The sequence below is a fragment of the Lissotriton helveticus genome, chromosome 4_1, assembly GCF_964261635.1.
Source record: "Lissotriton helveticus chromosome 4_1, aLisHel1.1, whole genome shotgun sequence".
In the NCBI taxonomy this organism is placed as follows: Eukaryota; Metazoa; Chordata; class Amphibia; order Caudata; family Salamandridae; genus Lissotriton; species Lissotriton helveticus.
Window position 1 is genome coordinate 447,246,444 of NC_136063.1, and position 18,556 is coordinate 447,264,999.

The following is an 18,556-nucleotide window of genomic DNA, read 5'->3' on the forward strand; positions in this document are numbered from 1 at the left end:
CACCTTTGTGCTGTCGAAGGTAAATTGATTGTGCACATTGCTTGAACATAACTCTTTATCATACCCTAAACCTTTCCTTAAAGACACATTTTGCTTAATGCAAATCAAACCTTGAGTTGTTTCATAGGTACTTCCAGTGAGCAATCAAATGTGATGCAACCTTTTATTCCAGTCAGAGGATAGTATCATTAATTTTTAGCTCTGTTTTCTAAATGGCTTGTTTGGAGCTGTTGTTCAATACTTAGTTAATGTTTATGTATATGATATTTCTTCCTTCAGGCTGATATTTTGTGGCATTTTTACACGTTCTTTGAAACCGGTTTCTTTATTGGTGGTGTGAATATACCTTGAGTTAATCATTTAATGTGTCTTAATAAAGCCTCTGTTTGGACCTTTAGTTTGTTTCTGTGAAGTAGCTACCGCACAAATGTGTTTGTTGCTTCTGTAACATTTCACTCCCAACGGTGATTACAAATGTGTCCTTATAGAATTTTATAGTTGTTACGAGGCGACCGTTTTTAGTAATTTCGTATTGGGGTTAATATTCTATGCAAGTTTCATTGACAGACACTGTTATTTTAGCATGGGATGTTTGGAACTTTCCTAAATCTTACTTATCATGTTATTTTAACTTACAACAAGCAGCAGGAATTGTGATTGATAAAAAAAATGCCATTTACAGAGTTATATGTGCGGCTATGGTAGTAATGTTCATAGGTCAGCTAAATAATGACCCCTTGGTTCTGACACTGGACAATTGACTAACTTGACAGTTGAGTATCATCCAATAAATGTGGAATCTGTGACTTTGGCGTAGTTCTACAAGGTTTACTTTCCCACCCACGGGAGACACAAGTGAACTTAGTTCTATGCGCCAGCGCTGAATGTGAAAGGCAGGTTATTGTAGCTCCACAGAACCCTACCGAATACATTGTTGAAATAGAGGTATTGCTTTTGGGTTACTAACAATCCCTATAAAGGGATCAGGCATACCATGGTAGCAGAAACAAACCTTTTGCATTGCTCACAATATCACATACACACACACACACTGTACGAAGCAGAATAGACGCTTTTAATTAAAACCATTAATAATGACAGGATTAGCCTGTTTCTTAGTACATCTAAAATAACTACAGAAGATATCATTAAAATAGCAAGAAGGTACATTGTAAGCAACAAGAATAAAATGAAGGCAGGAGTGTCTGAAACAAGTACACAGTGAAGTATGAGATCTCCGCACCTGGAATAGACAAAAGGAGAGACCTTTTCTAGAAACCGTCTCACTTTGAACAACAGAAACTTCAGTCCGTTTCTCATCCCTACCATCTACCAACTGAAATGGAGTGCTCAGGAAGAACAGAACTGCAGCTTTGGCTAATAGTCTTCATGAAATTTCTAAGGGCATCCCTGACTACATCCTCTTTTACTTTAATGTCTGGATCTCTACCCTCCACCCGCAGGGATGCAGTCAATACACTTCCACTCCCCGGGAAAGCTGTATCACCTCTGTCGTGTGCCAAGCTAAATGAGGGGCTATCTAAAATAGATCCCAATGGCCTCAGTACACAAACACACACACAGAGTCCTACTACCATACATGTGCTATACATTCACTGCACATACACAAGCACAGACTGTAAACGCCCGTAACAACAGAGTGTTTTTGAAATACAAAAACCTTTGCCGAGTGGCTGATTAACATGGCGGCTGCTCGCCCTACAGTACCTTTGGGGGAGCTACTGTAGAAGCTGCTTCTCTGATAGCACAGAGATCTCTGCCTGGGCATGACAAATATTTCTTTTAACTTTGGTGGTAGAGCAGATTCTTTGGCTTTCAAAATTGATCAAGCACAAGTGGTCACTGATAAATTATTTGGGTCAGACATCTGGGGAAATGTTAACCTGTAGCACTTGTGCATGATTGCAAATGCAATCTTCTTGTGGTTAACATGGTTTCCATGGATTACTTCTGTAGCCCCTGCGCTAGTGGAGGTAGAGTGTAAATATATTGTCACCTTAACCAGTTTTGGATCTTCTTGCATATTGGCTGCAAATCTGTTCACTTCCAACAGTTGAAGACTACAAGCATGGGCAATCCTTTTTTAGCATCTTATCATATTAAACAGAGAGTTAAACTCACGTGATGTGAGTTGCAAACCAGAAAGTCATTTATAAAATCACAAATGGCGATGTAGTAGATCAGCTTCTAAAATAGGGTTCTAGCCCACTACTCTTTACACATTTGGTGTCCCCTCCTTGAAGCTTTGCCCTCCATTCATTATACCCTTGTGAACAGACATCAGCTACGTGGGTAGCATCAAAAGATCTGGCAGTCTTGTATCAGTCATCATCCATGCCTGGCCAAGGTCCCCATATTTTGATACATTTTGTAGGGCATTCCCTTGCTTCGTAGATGAGTTTGCCAGTTTGCATACACCGGTCCATTTTGGATGCCCATAATCTTACTATATGGCAAACAACTTATTGCAACTGGCTTGTTTATTGCTCTGGGACAACGACCCACTACCCTGGCTCAAAAGAGAATGACAGACTTTGAAACACACTGGTGGACTCACCACACTCTACTCACTTAAAACACAACCACCACAGTTGTGTAGTTATACAGCAATCAGTAAAATGCTGATCATTGGGAAATCAATACATAAAATGCTGTTGAGCGACCACTTTTTACACCGTACCCAGTCTAAAATAATGTCAGAATTATCGAAATAGCAGGGAGGCCGACACTTGGTCATGCATAGGCCTCCAGTTGGTTTAAGACCTCAAGTAGTGTTCTGTGAAGGAGGACTACCCAAGACCTTTGAGACCTTATGCTTCGAATTCTTGTGACAATATTACCAACCTATTCACTGCCTGAAGACATTGGGCCCTTTCCCGATCAAAATATATATGAAGTTTTCTTATAATATATCAAGGCAGAGGCACCATCAAAGAGTTCTTTCCAGGCTTATGTAGCATGCTTGTTACATACATCTTCTCAAAGCAAACTGAATGTGCCTCCAGATTGTGCTGGCAGGAAACATTACAACATCCACACACAACTAAGAACTGGTCTGACTTACTATAAACTCCCGAAAGATTCATACATTAGGCAAGACCTTTCAAAGTTCTCCATGAATGATGCTTTCAAGTTAGAAGACCAAGCACGACTGCTTCACTTTCAAAATGCTGAAGAAGTCACCAACAGGGATGCAGCTTGATGCACATCTCAGAGTCTTGTCTCAACGCGGACAATTAAGGACGGGAACAAGGGTTAAGTTGTCGGACATAAGTAAACTTTAGCTACCATAATCAGCCCACCTGGCGTTGTCACATGCCACTACAGAAGTTTTGGGGCTTACCAGTCATCAACTGGTTTGGTTGACAACTCCCGTATGTGCAGCTGCTAAGGGGAGGGAATTGTCAACCAAACAATTTGATGGTTGGTAAGCCCCAAAACGTCTGTTGCTGGCCCCTTGCTGGCTGGCTCTGTTCTGCGTTACAATTTTCCCAATAGATATTCATACAATTGTGAGTACACCCCGCAGTCCCCCATAGATATTTTTCATACATGTATCATAAGATTAATATCTGATACCCATCGGGGGGCGCAAACCGCCCTCTAAGACATCTTCTACATACCTTCCAAGTGTACAAGACAATATAAATATGCTCGCTCGTCAGCCTGTGGATGACGTATTCTTGGGCAATATTTGTTGGTCACAATTTAACATAATTGTTTGGGGTGATTAAGTACTAGGTATTTTGTGAGACCTGTTTAAATGTATTTTCTTTCCTACATGCATGAAAGTTGAATTACTGTTGCCTTACACATGGCATGGAAGGTTGAACATTTATTTTCATTTATGTACTGCCATATATGTTTGTTTGCAAATAATTGTCAGCTCTCTGATAATTTAAAATATTGATATTTATACATTCTATGTATTGCTCTTACTTAAATCTAATAAATAATCTTTGCAAAGGAATCTACATAAGGTGAGAAATCCAGTCTACCCAGACGGGTGGCTGGAGCTCAGTATAGAATTTGCTGATTCTCATTCTGAACTGTTTGTGTTCAAACTATGATTATGCATAACACTACCTTGTGGTACTTCTTTGGCAGGGTTGTACTAGTCTCAAACTACACCCAGACTCTGAATATGTTGCAAAAAACGTGCAAGAGGTATGGATACTCTTATGTCAGACTAGACGGACAAACACCTGTCACTCAGCGGCAACAGATTGTGGATGGGTTCAACAGTAAATATTCAACACATTTCATCTTTCTGTTGAGTTCCAAAGCTGGAGGTGTTGGACTCAATCTAATTGGTGCATCTCATTTAATTCTGTATGACATCGATTGGAATCCAGCCAATGATATTCAGGTAGGAAACAGATATGTACCGTTTACTCGGTTTGGTATGTGCACGATTACAGGGGCCAATGATTTCTTTTGTGCTTTGATGCACCTTAATTGGCCGGTGTTTGTCATCATATCGGCATTCAGTAACTTCATTTGATTAAAGTAAGCAGATTCTTGGAAAATAAAAAAAATAGTATTGCAATTTAGTAACATTCAAGAGCAAGAGGAAAATGTACATTTATTGACAATCCTTTTTAATTGGACCCATTAGGGATTGTGTTGGTTGGGTTAATTACCAGTGGCAGGCATGCGTCCTCAAAAAATACGAGAACATTTTGGAACCTGGGTGCGCATATCGCTCTCATCCTGAGGAACAGGCATATGGCAATTAAGCTGGCTCTGTATAAAGAAGCGGCTGTAAATAGGCAGGAGGGATTTGGCCAGGACTGCATGCTCAAAATTGAGAGATTAAGAGAGAGAGATACATTTACAGAACACTGCCAAATATATGTGGAGTTGCATGATGCGTGTTTGTAGCATCCCTTTAAATTGCCATTGACTGCATTATGGTAATAGCTAGACGACTTATTGTTGATATATTCTGCTCCTCTCCCCAATTCCCAAGTCCCCATTCCTTTCTTCCATCCCTCAGCCATACCGTGTTGCCCTTCGTCTGTTGTAAGTATCTTACCCAATGCAATTTTTTAATGTTTTATGGCACATGTTAGATTATATTGATAGCTGAAGAAACAAATCTACAAATAACAGAAATACTTTATGAGCTACATCAACTGGAATAAAGACAGTCTGATGTCTTCACCTTCTGCCGCCGGCCTCTCTAATTTCTTCCCTGTTGCTATTTTCCTTCTGTCTCCTGACTTCTTTCTGTTCTTCACCTTTTCCCTGTGTCTCCCTCACCTTTACCTCCCTCTCCATTTCTCCTTCTGCCTACCTCCCTCCCACTCCATCTATGTTTATTCCATGATGTCTCTCACACTTTCTTTCTGCTACTCCCTCAGTTGTGTTCTTGTGGTAGTGTGGAATGACCACAAAGACCCAGATAACTTACCAATCTATCCTTTATTGTTAGTGCAATCGCTGATACCTTTTCTCCTTAACTTCTGAGAGAACGTGAATACACAGTCATTACATTGCCTAGTCTTAAATTGTCTTGCCACATTTGCTGTCTTGTCCCGGGGCAGGAAATGGTATCCAGTGTTCAGTGTATGGGCCTGGGAGGATATCATCCTGCAGGTTTATGCTGTCCTCCTCACAACATATCATCTCTCTTCATAGAGAAAGATGACTCATCTTCAGCATGACACCTCTTCTGACACAAATGTATCTTTTACAAATAAAAACGCATTTAATTGAAAAATGCAAAAGTGCATGAATATAAAACGTACATTTGAATGCAATAAGCAACCATACTTAGACAATCAGCATAAAAGAAATAATAATGTACTGACTTAAGTTAGCCTAGCTGTCGGTGCAATGTTATCCGAAAAGAATGCATCGGCTTTGAAAGGCCTGTTTTCCACATTGAGTTGTTGTATGCACAAGATGCTTTTTTCCCCTTTTGCTGCATATGTTGTAATTTTCCAGAACCTTCTGATAGTCAATAGGAATTTGTTTTATAGTAGGCAACTATTAGTGAGGTTCTAACTCCGAGGAGAAGAGGTAGCAGGAAGGATGACTTTTGGGAAGAACTGTCTGGACTGTGGAATGTGGATGATGTATCTTTTCAATGACTAACGTGTATGGTGTATTGTACAGACTTGAGAAAATGGGAAGTTCATATATTCCCAGGAGTTTACTGAAATCCTATTGGATAAAGTAGAAGACGAAATAAAACATGTTGCCATCTAATATATATATGTGTTTATATTAGTGCTTGTTCCTAGAGTGAGCCAGGGCTTTTACCTTTGAGCTTGTCTTCTACAGGGGCTTCTCTTACTCACTTTTGCTGGAAACACATCTCTGAGTTACCTGAAATTTTACTTATCTTCATGGGAGGTTGCTTAGCCTATTTTGCTGATTTGCAGATGTATTCATTCAAGCTTGATATGCAAAGCATTTATGCTCAAGCACTGATTCTTTCATCAGAACTTTTTATTGGGTATCTGAACTGACACCTTATTCAACCATCATTTCAATTTAATTTAGAGTAGGGAATTTACTTTATGCACCACACTTGCTGTATTATTACAATATTTACTGTAATTGTATCTAATATTATATTCTGCCTTATATTAACATATAAATTATTGGATGATGTTCATTGTTAATGCTGAAGCTTAAAAGACTAATTGTTATTGAATAATGAAAACTTAAATTGTTTAATTAAACCCTTTAATTCATACAAAACGCTCTTTGTCTGCATTACATCATTAATAATTTATCATGTTATTGGATTGATGTAGATGTTTGCTGCTTTATTATTTTCCTTGTCGATGATCGAAGGTCCATATGACCAGTGGCGGAAGTTATTTAATGATTACACTCGAAGATTAAGGTATGGAAAAGCCCTCTCCCTCACCTCCTCCTTCATTTCCATCCATTAGATTTTAAAGCATCAGTGGTCATTGAGTCATTTGATCTGCTCCTGTCTCTGGGGGTGGAGTGGTGTTCTTGTTTTTATGCGACCCCGGATGTAGGTTCGTGTAGCAAGTATTTTAGTTGAATTATCAGAATGTGGTGCACTGCTCTCAGATGAAAAAGGCTTTCTGAATCTTGCATGTTTTCATTAGCTGTCTTTATCAATATTTCCTTGGCAAAACTAGTGCTTTGGTTGATTCAAAAGCTTGTGGTGACATGCTAGATGAATCTGATGTGTAGTCAGGCGGTTTCCTGTGTGAACGTTCTCCTGACCGTGTGATTAGAAACTCATTTGGTGCTTGTGATTGCTATGAAATGCTCCTTGAGTCTTAAGACGGGCATCACACTTCAGCTATTCTCTAGTCATTTTCAACCTGAGCCGCTGATTGGAGTTGGGGAGTTTCACTTAGCTTCAATAAAGTCTTTCTTGTCTCAGTCTATTGACAGCTTCATCGATTGATGTGTATACTCAGCACTCGTAAATGTTTATTTTTGCTCCCTTCTTTTTCAGAAAGAATGCAGCATTCGTATTAACTGAGCTTGAAGCCCTTGAAAAGACCTGCATGATCCTAGAATTGTCGATCTGTTCTTTCTTATGAGGGCATCTGACTTTAAAATGACCACCCTGTTGATTCACATGGACAAGCCTGATCCCACATATCACTCATATTGATTTGATTAGTGTGTAAAAGAATTGCAAACTGCTATTTTCTCTTGCAAGATCTTTGTGTCCTCGAGACCTTACGCTGATCTCATGTATTCCTGCCTGTGCTTTGAAACAGATGCTTTAGGAAGTGACCTCACTTTATGCTAAATTATTCTTTCCTAACTTGTTTTATTTTAAATAGCAGCAGTCAAAAATCTGCAAAAAACCCTACAAATCCCATGAGCATTAGCAACCATAAGCCAATGGGGGATGAATAATGTCATCAAATTTGACCAATCAAGACTCTATGGACCGTATAATACCTATCTTGAATGCGAATAATCTTCTTTTCTTGCTGTTTGCAGTCAAAATAAGTACTATTTTATGCTTTTTATTCTCATTATAAAAAAGTGTCACCATTTGTTAGTATTTCATAAAAATTCTAATCCTTCATTTAGTTTTGTGATGCTGCAACGCTCTGTTTGTATATATGTTCGTTTCCTTCAGCACCTGAGAGAGAGCTTCTCGCATCACTGTTCTCACCCTGACTTGGTCACGCCCAGCCTTCTGTGTGAAGCAGCTTCCAACAACTGCCTCTCTGCCCAGGGATCATCCCTCTTTGCTACACTGAGCATTTCCCAGCTCCGAGTCTGCATGCATTGCCAGTCTGAAATATTCTTCCCTCTACGGTTTCTCTTCTCTTGTTGGAGCATTTGGCCCCACCTTTTGGGTACGGCCTCAACAGGGTCTACTCCTCCACCTCACCGGTTTGGCCTCGCTTCTCTGCCATCTGATGGGTCCTGGTCTCAGGTCTGACCCCCAGTGGAATTTAACCTTTTCCTTACCATTTTTCTTAGCATTCTCCATTTAACCTGTCCAATATTTATTCTGTCGTGGATTTAGGTAGTTCTACTGCTTTTTTTGACAACTAAGATAATGACTGGGAGGAATTTCGGTCTAATTTGAATGGATTCATTCAGTCCTCAGTTGAACAAGCTGTTTTCTCAGCCATTAAAAAAATTACTGAAAACATTGAGAACACAGTCATTAATATTATGTTGAAAAATATGTAGGCCCAATCCATGGGGGAAGCAAAAAGTGCAAATCCACGACAGTGAAAGCATCTGCCATTATGAGTGTCCCTTCATCTTCTGTGGTAGAAGAGATTCCTATCAAAACAGTTAAAAATGGCTAGTGAGAACTATTCATATGAGATTGAGCCCGACGTTCATCCTAGGCCTCCTATTAAGGAGGGGGGTTTTTACTAACAGAAAAAACTAAAATAATTATTTCCAATATTCAGGATAATGAGGATGTCCGTTTTTATCCCGATTCAGATGAGTACAATGATAATTTGGAGAATTTAGAATTTTGGTCTGGTCCTAAAGAAAAGAAAAATAGATTCTCCTTGCAGAGATCCCTTTACCTCTAATCCAGTTTTAGATACAGATGGTCACACCATGTTTGATTCGAAATTAATTCACCACCCAAATTCAACAGAATGGCTTCCTTCGGATCATGTTGCTGAGTACATCACCAGCAGATTACCTGCCTTTAGACAAGCAAACCAGATCCAAATTAAATTTGGAATTCTCTCTGCCTTCCTTATCCTACATTATTTCTCCCCCTGCTATTGACCCTAACATGTTAACTTTGTTTTCCAAGTTTAGTAGAGATCAAAGGAGAAGAGTTAAGATATGGTCCACATGCCAGGATAAGTTGTTGGACATAGTAGGACCATTATCCCGCATATTGGATTTAGCAGAATCTGCCAGATTGGATAATACTCCCTTCAACGTCGAGTAATTGCCCATTTGGACTCAAAGGACCTTTTATCTTATGGGAAACTCCAATTCAGCCATTAAGGAGAGAGTCTTCTTTTGATATTGGATCCCAGACAAGTAAACCTGGCAACTCTGGATTCTAGGGTTAAAGCGGATTGTCTTTTTCGTGATTCTTTCATCAAAGAACTCAATAAGTATGTCACTGCTGTTTGGGCCAAGGCACAACAATCCTTGAAAAGATTGGCCTACTTTGCCGGCCATAGATGCAGAAACCAATCTTTCATAGGCTCCTCTAGCTAAAATCTCCAAGACTGCTGACCATAATTCTAACCCCAATGAGGCAAAGGTTACCGTGCCCGTGGGTCACGAGTTTGCAGAGGCACCAACCCGGCAGGTAAGTTATCCTTCTGGCCCCCATATATTCAAGTGTGTGCCATAGTATGTTATGCAAGTCTTTTTCAGGTTCATCTCCCCGTACCTTTAAAATGTTCCAATAAAATGACTTTCCTGGAAAAAGAAGAAACTTTTTCTCTCTTACGAAAACAGACAATACAAGAGACAGTCCCTCATCCTAATTGTTTCTTAAGTTCCCTCTTCTTGACCCAAAAGAAAAACAAGAAAATGAGACCAATTACAAATCTCCGGGATTTGAATCATTACGTTGTGTACCGCCATTTCATACTGGAGACTATTATCGATCTCAGGGATTTGTTACTACCAAACGATTGGATGGTTCGGTTGGACCTACAAGAAGCGAACCTAACAATTCCTACCCATTAAAACTTCTGGAAATATCATCAATTCCAGTGTCAGGAAAGATGTTATCAGTTTTCCTCCCTTTCGCCTTTCTTCTGTACCGTGGTGCTTTACCAAAATCATGAAACCAGTGGTAGCCCATCTCAGATCCCAGGGTATCAGACTGGTAATCTATCTGGGTGATATTCTTCTTATGGGTTAGGATATCCTCTCACTTTGTTCTCAGCTTCAAGTTACTCTCTCCATTTTACAGAACCTTAGTTTCCTCATCAACAAAGAGAAATCAATCTTAGCTACTTCCAGACAGATGGAATTTAGGTGATTTGTTATAAACTCCGAATCCACACCCCTGCAACTTCCCCAAACCAAAGTAAATTCCATCAAATTCGAAATTGTACATACTCTTTGGAGCTCTTCCATATCTCTCGGATCCTTTATGAGGATTGTAGGTCTTCTGTCTTCATTGATTAAAGCTATTTTCCCAGGGCCTGTCCACTATCGAGCTCTCCAGAGATTTAAGATTTGCCACCTTCGCTAGAACGTCCCTTATTCCGAATGTCATAAGTTTAGTTCACTAGTGTCGCCTGAAACTCCAATGGTGGATAGACCATCGAGACGCCTGGAATGGCAGAACAATTTTTGCTATGTCCCCAGAATCTAATGCATGCCTGACAGGTTGGGGTGCCCGCTTTGGTCAGATCTCGACTGGATATACATGGTCTCTCCAGGAGTCAAAACTGCACATCAGCTAGAGAAGCTTGCAGGATCCTTTGCAATCCAGAGTTTATGAATTGCACTAGGTTCAATGTTCCGTCCTTCTTCAGATGGGTAACATCGCCGAAGTAAAATACACCAACCACATTGGAGGTAAAAAATCCAAACTTCTCGCGGAGTTGGCAAAAAGTTTCTGCCAGCTATGTCTCACTCACAAACGTTCTGTCCAGGCAGAGTACCTTCCATGTACTGTCAATACAGTCGCCGACTGTCATTCTCGCTATCTACATGATTCAAGCGATTGGCTCTGCAACCCTCTATCTCCAACAATCTTTTTCACAAATGGGACCCTTTCTAAATAGATCTCTGTGCCTCCAGACTCAATTCTCAACTTCCCCAATTCTTCTGCTGGAGACCAGCACCTTAAGCTGTAGCATCAGATCCTTTCCTTCAAGTTTGGTCTCAGGGAATCAATTATGCATTTCCTCCCTTTCTCATCATCAACTGAGTCCTAGCTGAGGTCAGACGTCAACTAGCCACTCCGGTTTTAGTTATCCCCTTTTGGCAGTCTCAGATTTGGTGTCCTTCCCTTTTGGAATTAGCAGGGATTTCCATTGTTAATACGTCCTTTCCCAATCTCCTTATGGACCTGGACGGACATTTATACAGTTTGATTCAGAACAATACTCTCATTCTCTCGGCTTGGAAGGTGTCTGGCCTTCCCTCCTTGTTACACACATTTCTTCAGAAGCTTCAGAGTATATCAGCAAATCCTGAACTTCAGGTACTACCAGAGCCTACAAATCAGCTTGATCTGTTTGGTCAAGCTGGTGTGTGGGGAAAATCGATGGATCTCTTTTCAGCTCGTCACCTTCATAGTTAATTTTTGGGCGTCCCAAGCTGGTGTAGGTAAGTCTTACCGCACAGTCAATCTATACACATTGGCTGTTTACTCAAACCATCCTCACATCACCAGCAAACCAGTGGAAGAACATCCTGTCATCTTTTAAAGGAGTAAAATTTAGCAATCCATCACTTCTTAAATATACAGTCAATGTTGGGATGTCAATTTGCCACTCCAAATTTTCATTTCTTTGCCAGAAAATGCTTCCCTTTTGCTGAAAATTCTCTCTGTCAAACTGACAATGTTGTTATATTTAATTTCCATCAAACACCTTTCTGATGTCAGGGCTTTGGACATTTCCTCATGGCATTTCACTCCCATGGGATTGTCTTCAACATGAGGAAACGTACTAAAACAAATTTAATTTCTGTGTTTTATCCTTATTTTCATGACTAACCTAAATTGAGTGTGCCTTAAATCATTTGAACACATTACCAACCATCTTAGAATACTCTGCCAAATCCTCATTTCCATTTGTAAACCTCACAAACTGGTTTACTCTCCTGTCCTTGCCCGGTGGGTTACATGAGGCATGTCTTTAGCGGGGATAGATACTTCCCTATTTGGTGCTCATTGTGCTAGAGGTGGCTTTCATGTCTTTTATAGCAAACATGTTCAAATTGCTAATTCGATGGCGATAGATAGGCTTTAAACAAGCATAATAAGAGCATCCTGGACCTGCCATAAAATGTTTATTTCCTACTATTTCCTACTATTCATGAAGGAAAGTCTTAATTTTATTCAGGACATGAAGGCAAGTATTATCCCATCACAGTGTCCATTCCATCAATATCTACTGCCACATAACTCGCATCCAAATCGCTCCAGTTTTCACTGACCTTTCAGTGTCTCTGCCTGCTCTTTCGCAATCCATTTTAAGTCCCTGTGAAGAAATCAAAAAACCTTCTCAGGGGTCCCACTGATACCTGGTCCTTTTAAACCAACAAAGAAGAAATTGGCACAGAAGCTGAAATATAAAAGAGCATCTTTATTAACCTCAAATGAGTGAGACTATGTCACACAGAAGCCTTAGCAACTGAATGAGGCAGTCTGAAGAGTACAGAAAACAGAGACCTTATATATGCTTAGGGTTACATACTCCGCATAGGACCAAGGGGCAGTCCTGGCTCATGTAAGCATGCAAAATGACTGATATGGGCATACAAGATCTGCTTGCTCAACAAAGTGGGAGGAGAGTTACTTCTCCATACAGCAGCAAAAATAGCCTGACAGTTATAATAGAGAAGCAGGTGCATTCTACTAGCTAGGCCCTTCTGGGCATGTGCGAAGGTGGAAGATGCTAAATATAGTTCGTTTCTAGGCAGATTACAAGAGCAGTCAACACTGAGGGAGGACAGAGCACATGGCGAGCACGTGGCAGCACATGGCTAACTAAAATGGCTGCCAAAAATACAAAATGGCTTATATTTAACACCTGGATTTCGCAGTTTCAACTTCTTCAGAATCCAAATTCCTGGATATGTGCCTAGAACTGTGTGCGTTTAGCTTAGCAGCTGCCATTGTTTTTCTCATCTGTCCTATGATTCATGCTTCTTAACAACTTCTCATTCAAGAAAAGAAGACTGTTTGCAGTCAAGATAGGTTTTATAGGGTCCATAGAGTCTTGATTGGTCAGATTTTTTTTAATATATTTCTTTTTATTGCAAACAAGCATCAGGTTCATATATACAATACAGAGGCCATCATAGATGAAATAATCAACAACATAGGGCGGTGGATAAGGAATGCATTATGGTACTAGAAGGGTACATTATGGGGTAGGGGGGTCATATAGTTCAAGGCATTCAGGTGTCGGACAGATTTCACCCTTGATTGGTCAGAATTGATGACGTTATTCTTCCCAATTAGCTTATAGTTGCTAAGCCTCATGGGATTTGGAGGATCCTTGTTCAAGTTTCTTGACTGCTGCTATTTAACATAAGAAAGAATATTACTTGCCTCCGTGTCCTTCATGAAATGAAGAAATTCCTTCATGAATATTAGGAAAATCTACATTTCTGCCTCCTTCACCTTCGTGTACGCTCTTTAACTGACCACGAATGGATGGGTACTGATGAGGATGCCTTACCTCTGTTTCTGCATCAACCTCGAGATGCTGCAGTCACTGAACGCTATAGCAAGCTCCCTCTGCCCTGTGCCCCATTCCTGGCTCTTTCTTTCCGCGGCTTTCTAGTGATCTCCAGATTTTGTGCACCATTGGGTTGGGAGGGGGATCTGCTTTCCTCTTTTAGCGCAAGCTGTTTGACAGTACTGTTGGGGCTTGCTTCTTAAGGGTGAGAGGCCTTATGGATCAGCAACAGTGGGATCAGCAGCAAGAACATAGAACAGTCTGCTGTAGTTGGAAACTGCCTTGGCACACATAGCTTTGTGTGCGTTAGATGCCTGGAGGTAGCACCCTAGAGGAATGACCACACAGACCTTCGTACTCCTGCTGATACATTTCTTGCTGTATTTCTGGGTGAGATGTTTTTCACTGATGCAGTCTCTGCACTGCCCAGTATTGAAATACCCTGCTCCTCCTCCACACTTCTTGTCCGGTCCCTAGGGCAAATAGTAGTGCTCATCGTCCTGATTGTGGGCCTTGGACTATTCCATGCCTCGTGGTGCTATTGTTCTCCTGGCAACATGACTTCTCCCCCTGTGTGACAACACATCTGTACATGACACCCTCTATTCCCTTTCTTAAACTTCTTATCAACTTGTCAATCCTCCATACTCTCTGAGTATCCATTGGAACAAGTGGAACACGTCTGCTGCTCTTATTGTAATTTATAATTCACACTGTATTGATTTTGGACATCTGAATGGCCCTTTGAATGTACTTCAGGTTACCACCCAGAATGCTCATGTAAAAAGCCAATCATTTATTTCCCAGGTAGATTTTGATGCACAACCTTTTTTTGATGGGGTGGGAGAACTACAATAATTTTCTCCTAATCCCGATGTCTTTGTTGCTGCATCAAATTTACACCAGCTTCTTAAATGTTATTTCTGTTTATTCCTACTTTGCATCTAGTAGTTATCTGTCTTTTCGATATGCCATAGATTCTACCTTCTAGTTTGGTTTGAAAAATTAAACATGCATCAATTACAACTTGCCTTATTGCACTGTAGTGTTGTCTTGCCTTTACTCAGTGACTGATAGGGGCAAGACTGGACTGATTTGTGTTCAGTGCACTTGCTTAGTTTTAGGAGGTTTTAGAACAGAAACATATATTTGCATGGATCAGACCACTGTGTACTGTTGTGTAAGTGCACACAACCTTAATTCTCCAATTGTAGTTCACCTTGTGCCACTCGACTTTCCACTAAGTTAATTTAGGAATTGTGGGAACCCTTATTGCCCCTGCTCTTGCAATTCTTATTCTGGAAGTCAGAGAAAGTGTCTTCCAATTTTGTAAGTGTCTGTACCTCTTGTTCCACCATCGCTGCACTAAGACGGCAGATGCCACCAAGTTGTGTGGCAGATGCCACTTTCTGCCATTTTAGAGGGGACTTAGTAGAGCACCAACATTTGTATCCACTACTTGTTAACTTGTTACTGATGTTATGCTAATGGTCGCTTCACAGTATAACAATATTGTAATAATCTCGCCATTGCGTGCCTCGCGCGCAATCACTAAATAGCGTTAGCCTCGCGCCGCCTGCGTGCGTGCGTTAGGCGTTCTGTGACAGTTATGTATTGACAGTTGAAACTGGGCTTCCCCTGAGGGGCAGTGCAGCCGTACATGTTGTGGCTCCGGTGGGACTCAATAAATAATTACTTTAAAGCCTATCTTTGTCCTCGAGTTACTACACTCGATTATGGCGACGGAGGTAATGAGTCCCACGACGAACCCACAAAGAGAGAGAGAAGAAGATTCATGTAGAAAGCCGCATTGAAACTCACATGAAGAAGAGCAGAACCGAGGGGAGCCTGTGAAGTCTTTCATGAGTGCCATCGCGATGTGGTTCAGCGGGATACGTGAATGGGAGGAGCTGTGCTGAGGTAACGAGCGTCAGCGTTGTGAGGCGACCCTGACGGAAACTGCATCACGTGTTTGAAAGGATCTGCCCTACTCACTCCCACTGTCTTTCTCTTTAACCCTTTCGGAAACGAAGGAGCAAAGACTACAATAAAGAGGTATTTACTTTCTGTGTTAATGAAAAATGTACCGGCGTTGTGCACATGAGGAACAGGCACAAAGAGTGTGACTGTTAATGAATCATACTTTTCAGCGTGCAACGGTAAACACGGTGACACGCACACCTTACAAATAAAAGGATATTAAATTGATTTATACAGAGAAATATATATATATATAAAACTGCACCATAGTGTATAGAGTTTATGGGTGAGCTTATTTAAAGAGAGAAAGGAAAAGAAGATAGACTCACATATTTCTCCTTTGTTGAAACTATTGTTGCAGTTTTATCTTGAACACAATTGCCATTCAGCACAACATGCAATCTGTCCATCCTCCACCCCCTTTTCTAGATGCGCCTGGAGAACCACCCATTGTGTTGAGAAAATGGTTCGACGCTTTTGAGAACTACTTAGGGGTAATTGGTGCGTATAGATTCAGACCAGAACGGAAGAAATTTCTGTTACATTCCATTGGGTTTGAAGGAAGGGATACCCTTAAACACTTACCTGAAAATGTAGGGGAGGAGGAAATGGATGAATACAAAAGCACTGTGAAAAAATTAGAGAAAAGATATGACAAACAACCAAGTATTGTGGTGCTGAGACACAAATTTTTTAAAGGGGCTCAAAAGATGGAGGAGGATGTTGATACCTACATAACTGCACTTAGGAAAATGGTAGCAGAATGTGAATTTGAAAATTTCAGTGAACAACTGGTTCGTGACCAGTTTATTCGTAAATGTAGTGACAAGACCATTAGACAAAAACTATTATCTCTTGAAAACCCTTCTCTGGATGAATCGATTCGCATTGCGAAGAGCATTGAAACGTCACAGACATCCATCAAAGAACTGGAAAACAAGAACACAGAAATGGTCACTCCTGTGCGTCTATCAGATTTCAAGAAGAAGAAAGAATTTCAACAAAATAATTTTTTCAAAAGAACAGATATTTGCTTCAGGTGTGGATACCCGCATCACTCAAAAGTGGTAGACCTTGCCCAGGAAAAAATGCTGTATGTCGCTCATGCGGCAAGGTGGGGCATTTTGACAAAGTCTGTCAGACTAAAAAAAAAAGTAATGTTCGGGTAGGTTGTGTCAAAGACTCAAGTGACAGCGATAATGATGACGCCCTTAGTGAATTGAAGGACATGGTGCTGGTGGTAAATGACAGTGTAATCAAAAGAGGGGATCCAAATGACTGTGTAGATCCTTATGTGGTGATTGAGGTTGGCGACAAGAGTCTTAGACTACTAGTAGACTCAGGTGCGCGCATCACCATGATAACGGAATCTCTCTTTAGAGAAAAATGGGGGGAAAGATCTCTTCAACCACCAGATCGAGAACCAGTATCATATGAAGGACGCAAAATTGACCTACTTGGATATTTTGAGGATGTCATGGTGTTTAAAAATAGGCACATTCATGGGAAGATATATGTGGCTATACAAGGTTTGAATATTTTAGGGTGGTTCCACCAAGGCTTATTTAGTATGATTTTATGTCCTGGAGCTAGAGAGCAGGTTTTAGCAGTACGTGATTAGCAGTACATGTTGAAGAGCTACTTAACAAATACCCCAAAGTTTTCTCTGGTGAATTGGGAAAAATCAAAGGGTTCAGATATAAAATAAAAATTAGAGATGATGCTGTACCTGTCAAACACAAAATCAGAAGTGTTCCCTTCAGTATTAGGGATGACTTGGAAAAAGAGCTCAAATCCATGCACAAAAGGGGTGTGATTGAACCCATTGAATCGTCAGATTGGGCGTCGTCTTTGGTGATAGCAAGAAAAAAGAATAACAAACTCAGGATCTGCATTGATCTACGCAGTCTTAATAAGGTGATCTGGATGGACTCACACCCCTTACCCAACATTACAGAAATGCTAAGTGTAGCAGCAGGGGCTAAAGTATTCACTAAATTAGACTTGGCCTCAGCCTACCACCAAATAGAGTTGGATAAGGATTCACGGCACTTCACAGCTTTTAACTCCCCATCAGGCATGTTTCAATTCTGTTGCATGCCATTTGGTCTGGCATCGGCCGCCTCAGTCTTCCAAAGAGTTATGGTCAACTTACTCAAAGACATAAAAAATGTGGCGATCTTTCAGGATGATGTCCTTACATTTGCAAAAGACCAAGCTGAACATGACGTGACTTTGAGTAAAATTCTCTCCATCTTCCAAGAGCACGGGGTGGTTCTCAAACGTGAGAAATGTGTGTTCTCAATAGACAAAGTGGAGTATCTAGGTCACACCATTTCCAGCGCTGGCGTTACACCTAAGACAAGATTAGTTCAAGCCATTCTTAATGCGTCAGCTCCCAAAGATAAAGTGGGCGTCAAATCCTTGCTTGGTTTGACGGAATTTTATGCCCGGTTCATTCAAGATTACGCCACAAAAGTACGTCCTATTTCAAAACTACTGAAAGAGAAAAGTGAATTTGTGTGGGACACTGAGTGTGAACAAGCATTCATATGGCTCAAGGAACAACTGAGCACGGTCAGAGCACTGAAACCGTTTGAGCCCTCTCTTCCATGTACACTGACTGCGGATGCAAGTAGCTACGGGCTGGGTGCTATCTTGACACAGGAAGTTGGTAATCAAGAACACACCATTGGCTTTGCTTCAAGGGTATTGTG

The 18,556-nt window shown here is 40.7% G+C and overlaps 1 protein-coding gene across 4 annotated transcripts in view; it reads left to right on the forward strand.

Annotated features, from left to right (window-relative positions):
• The window catches only part of RAD54B (RAD54 homolog B), a 608,133-nt gene that overhangs the window by 546,487 nt on the left and 43,090 nt on the right, over window positions 1–18,556 (forward strand). For all 4 annotated transcript variants that reach the window (XM_078687026.1, XM_078687028.1, XM_078687027.1 and 1 more), the window contains one exon: window positions 4,129–4,390. In XM_078687026.1, coding sequence (XP_078543152.1) covers window positions 4,129–4,390 — 262 coding nt within the window. The remainder of the gene's footprint in view (window positions 1–4,128; window positions 4,391–18,556) is intronic.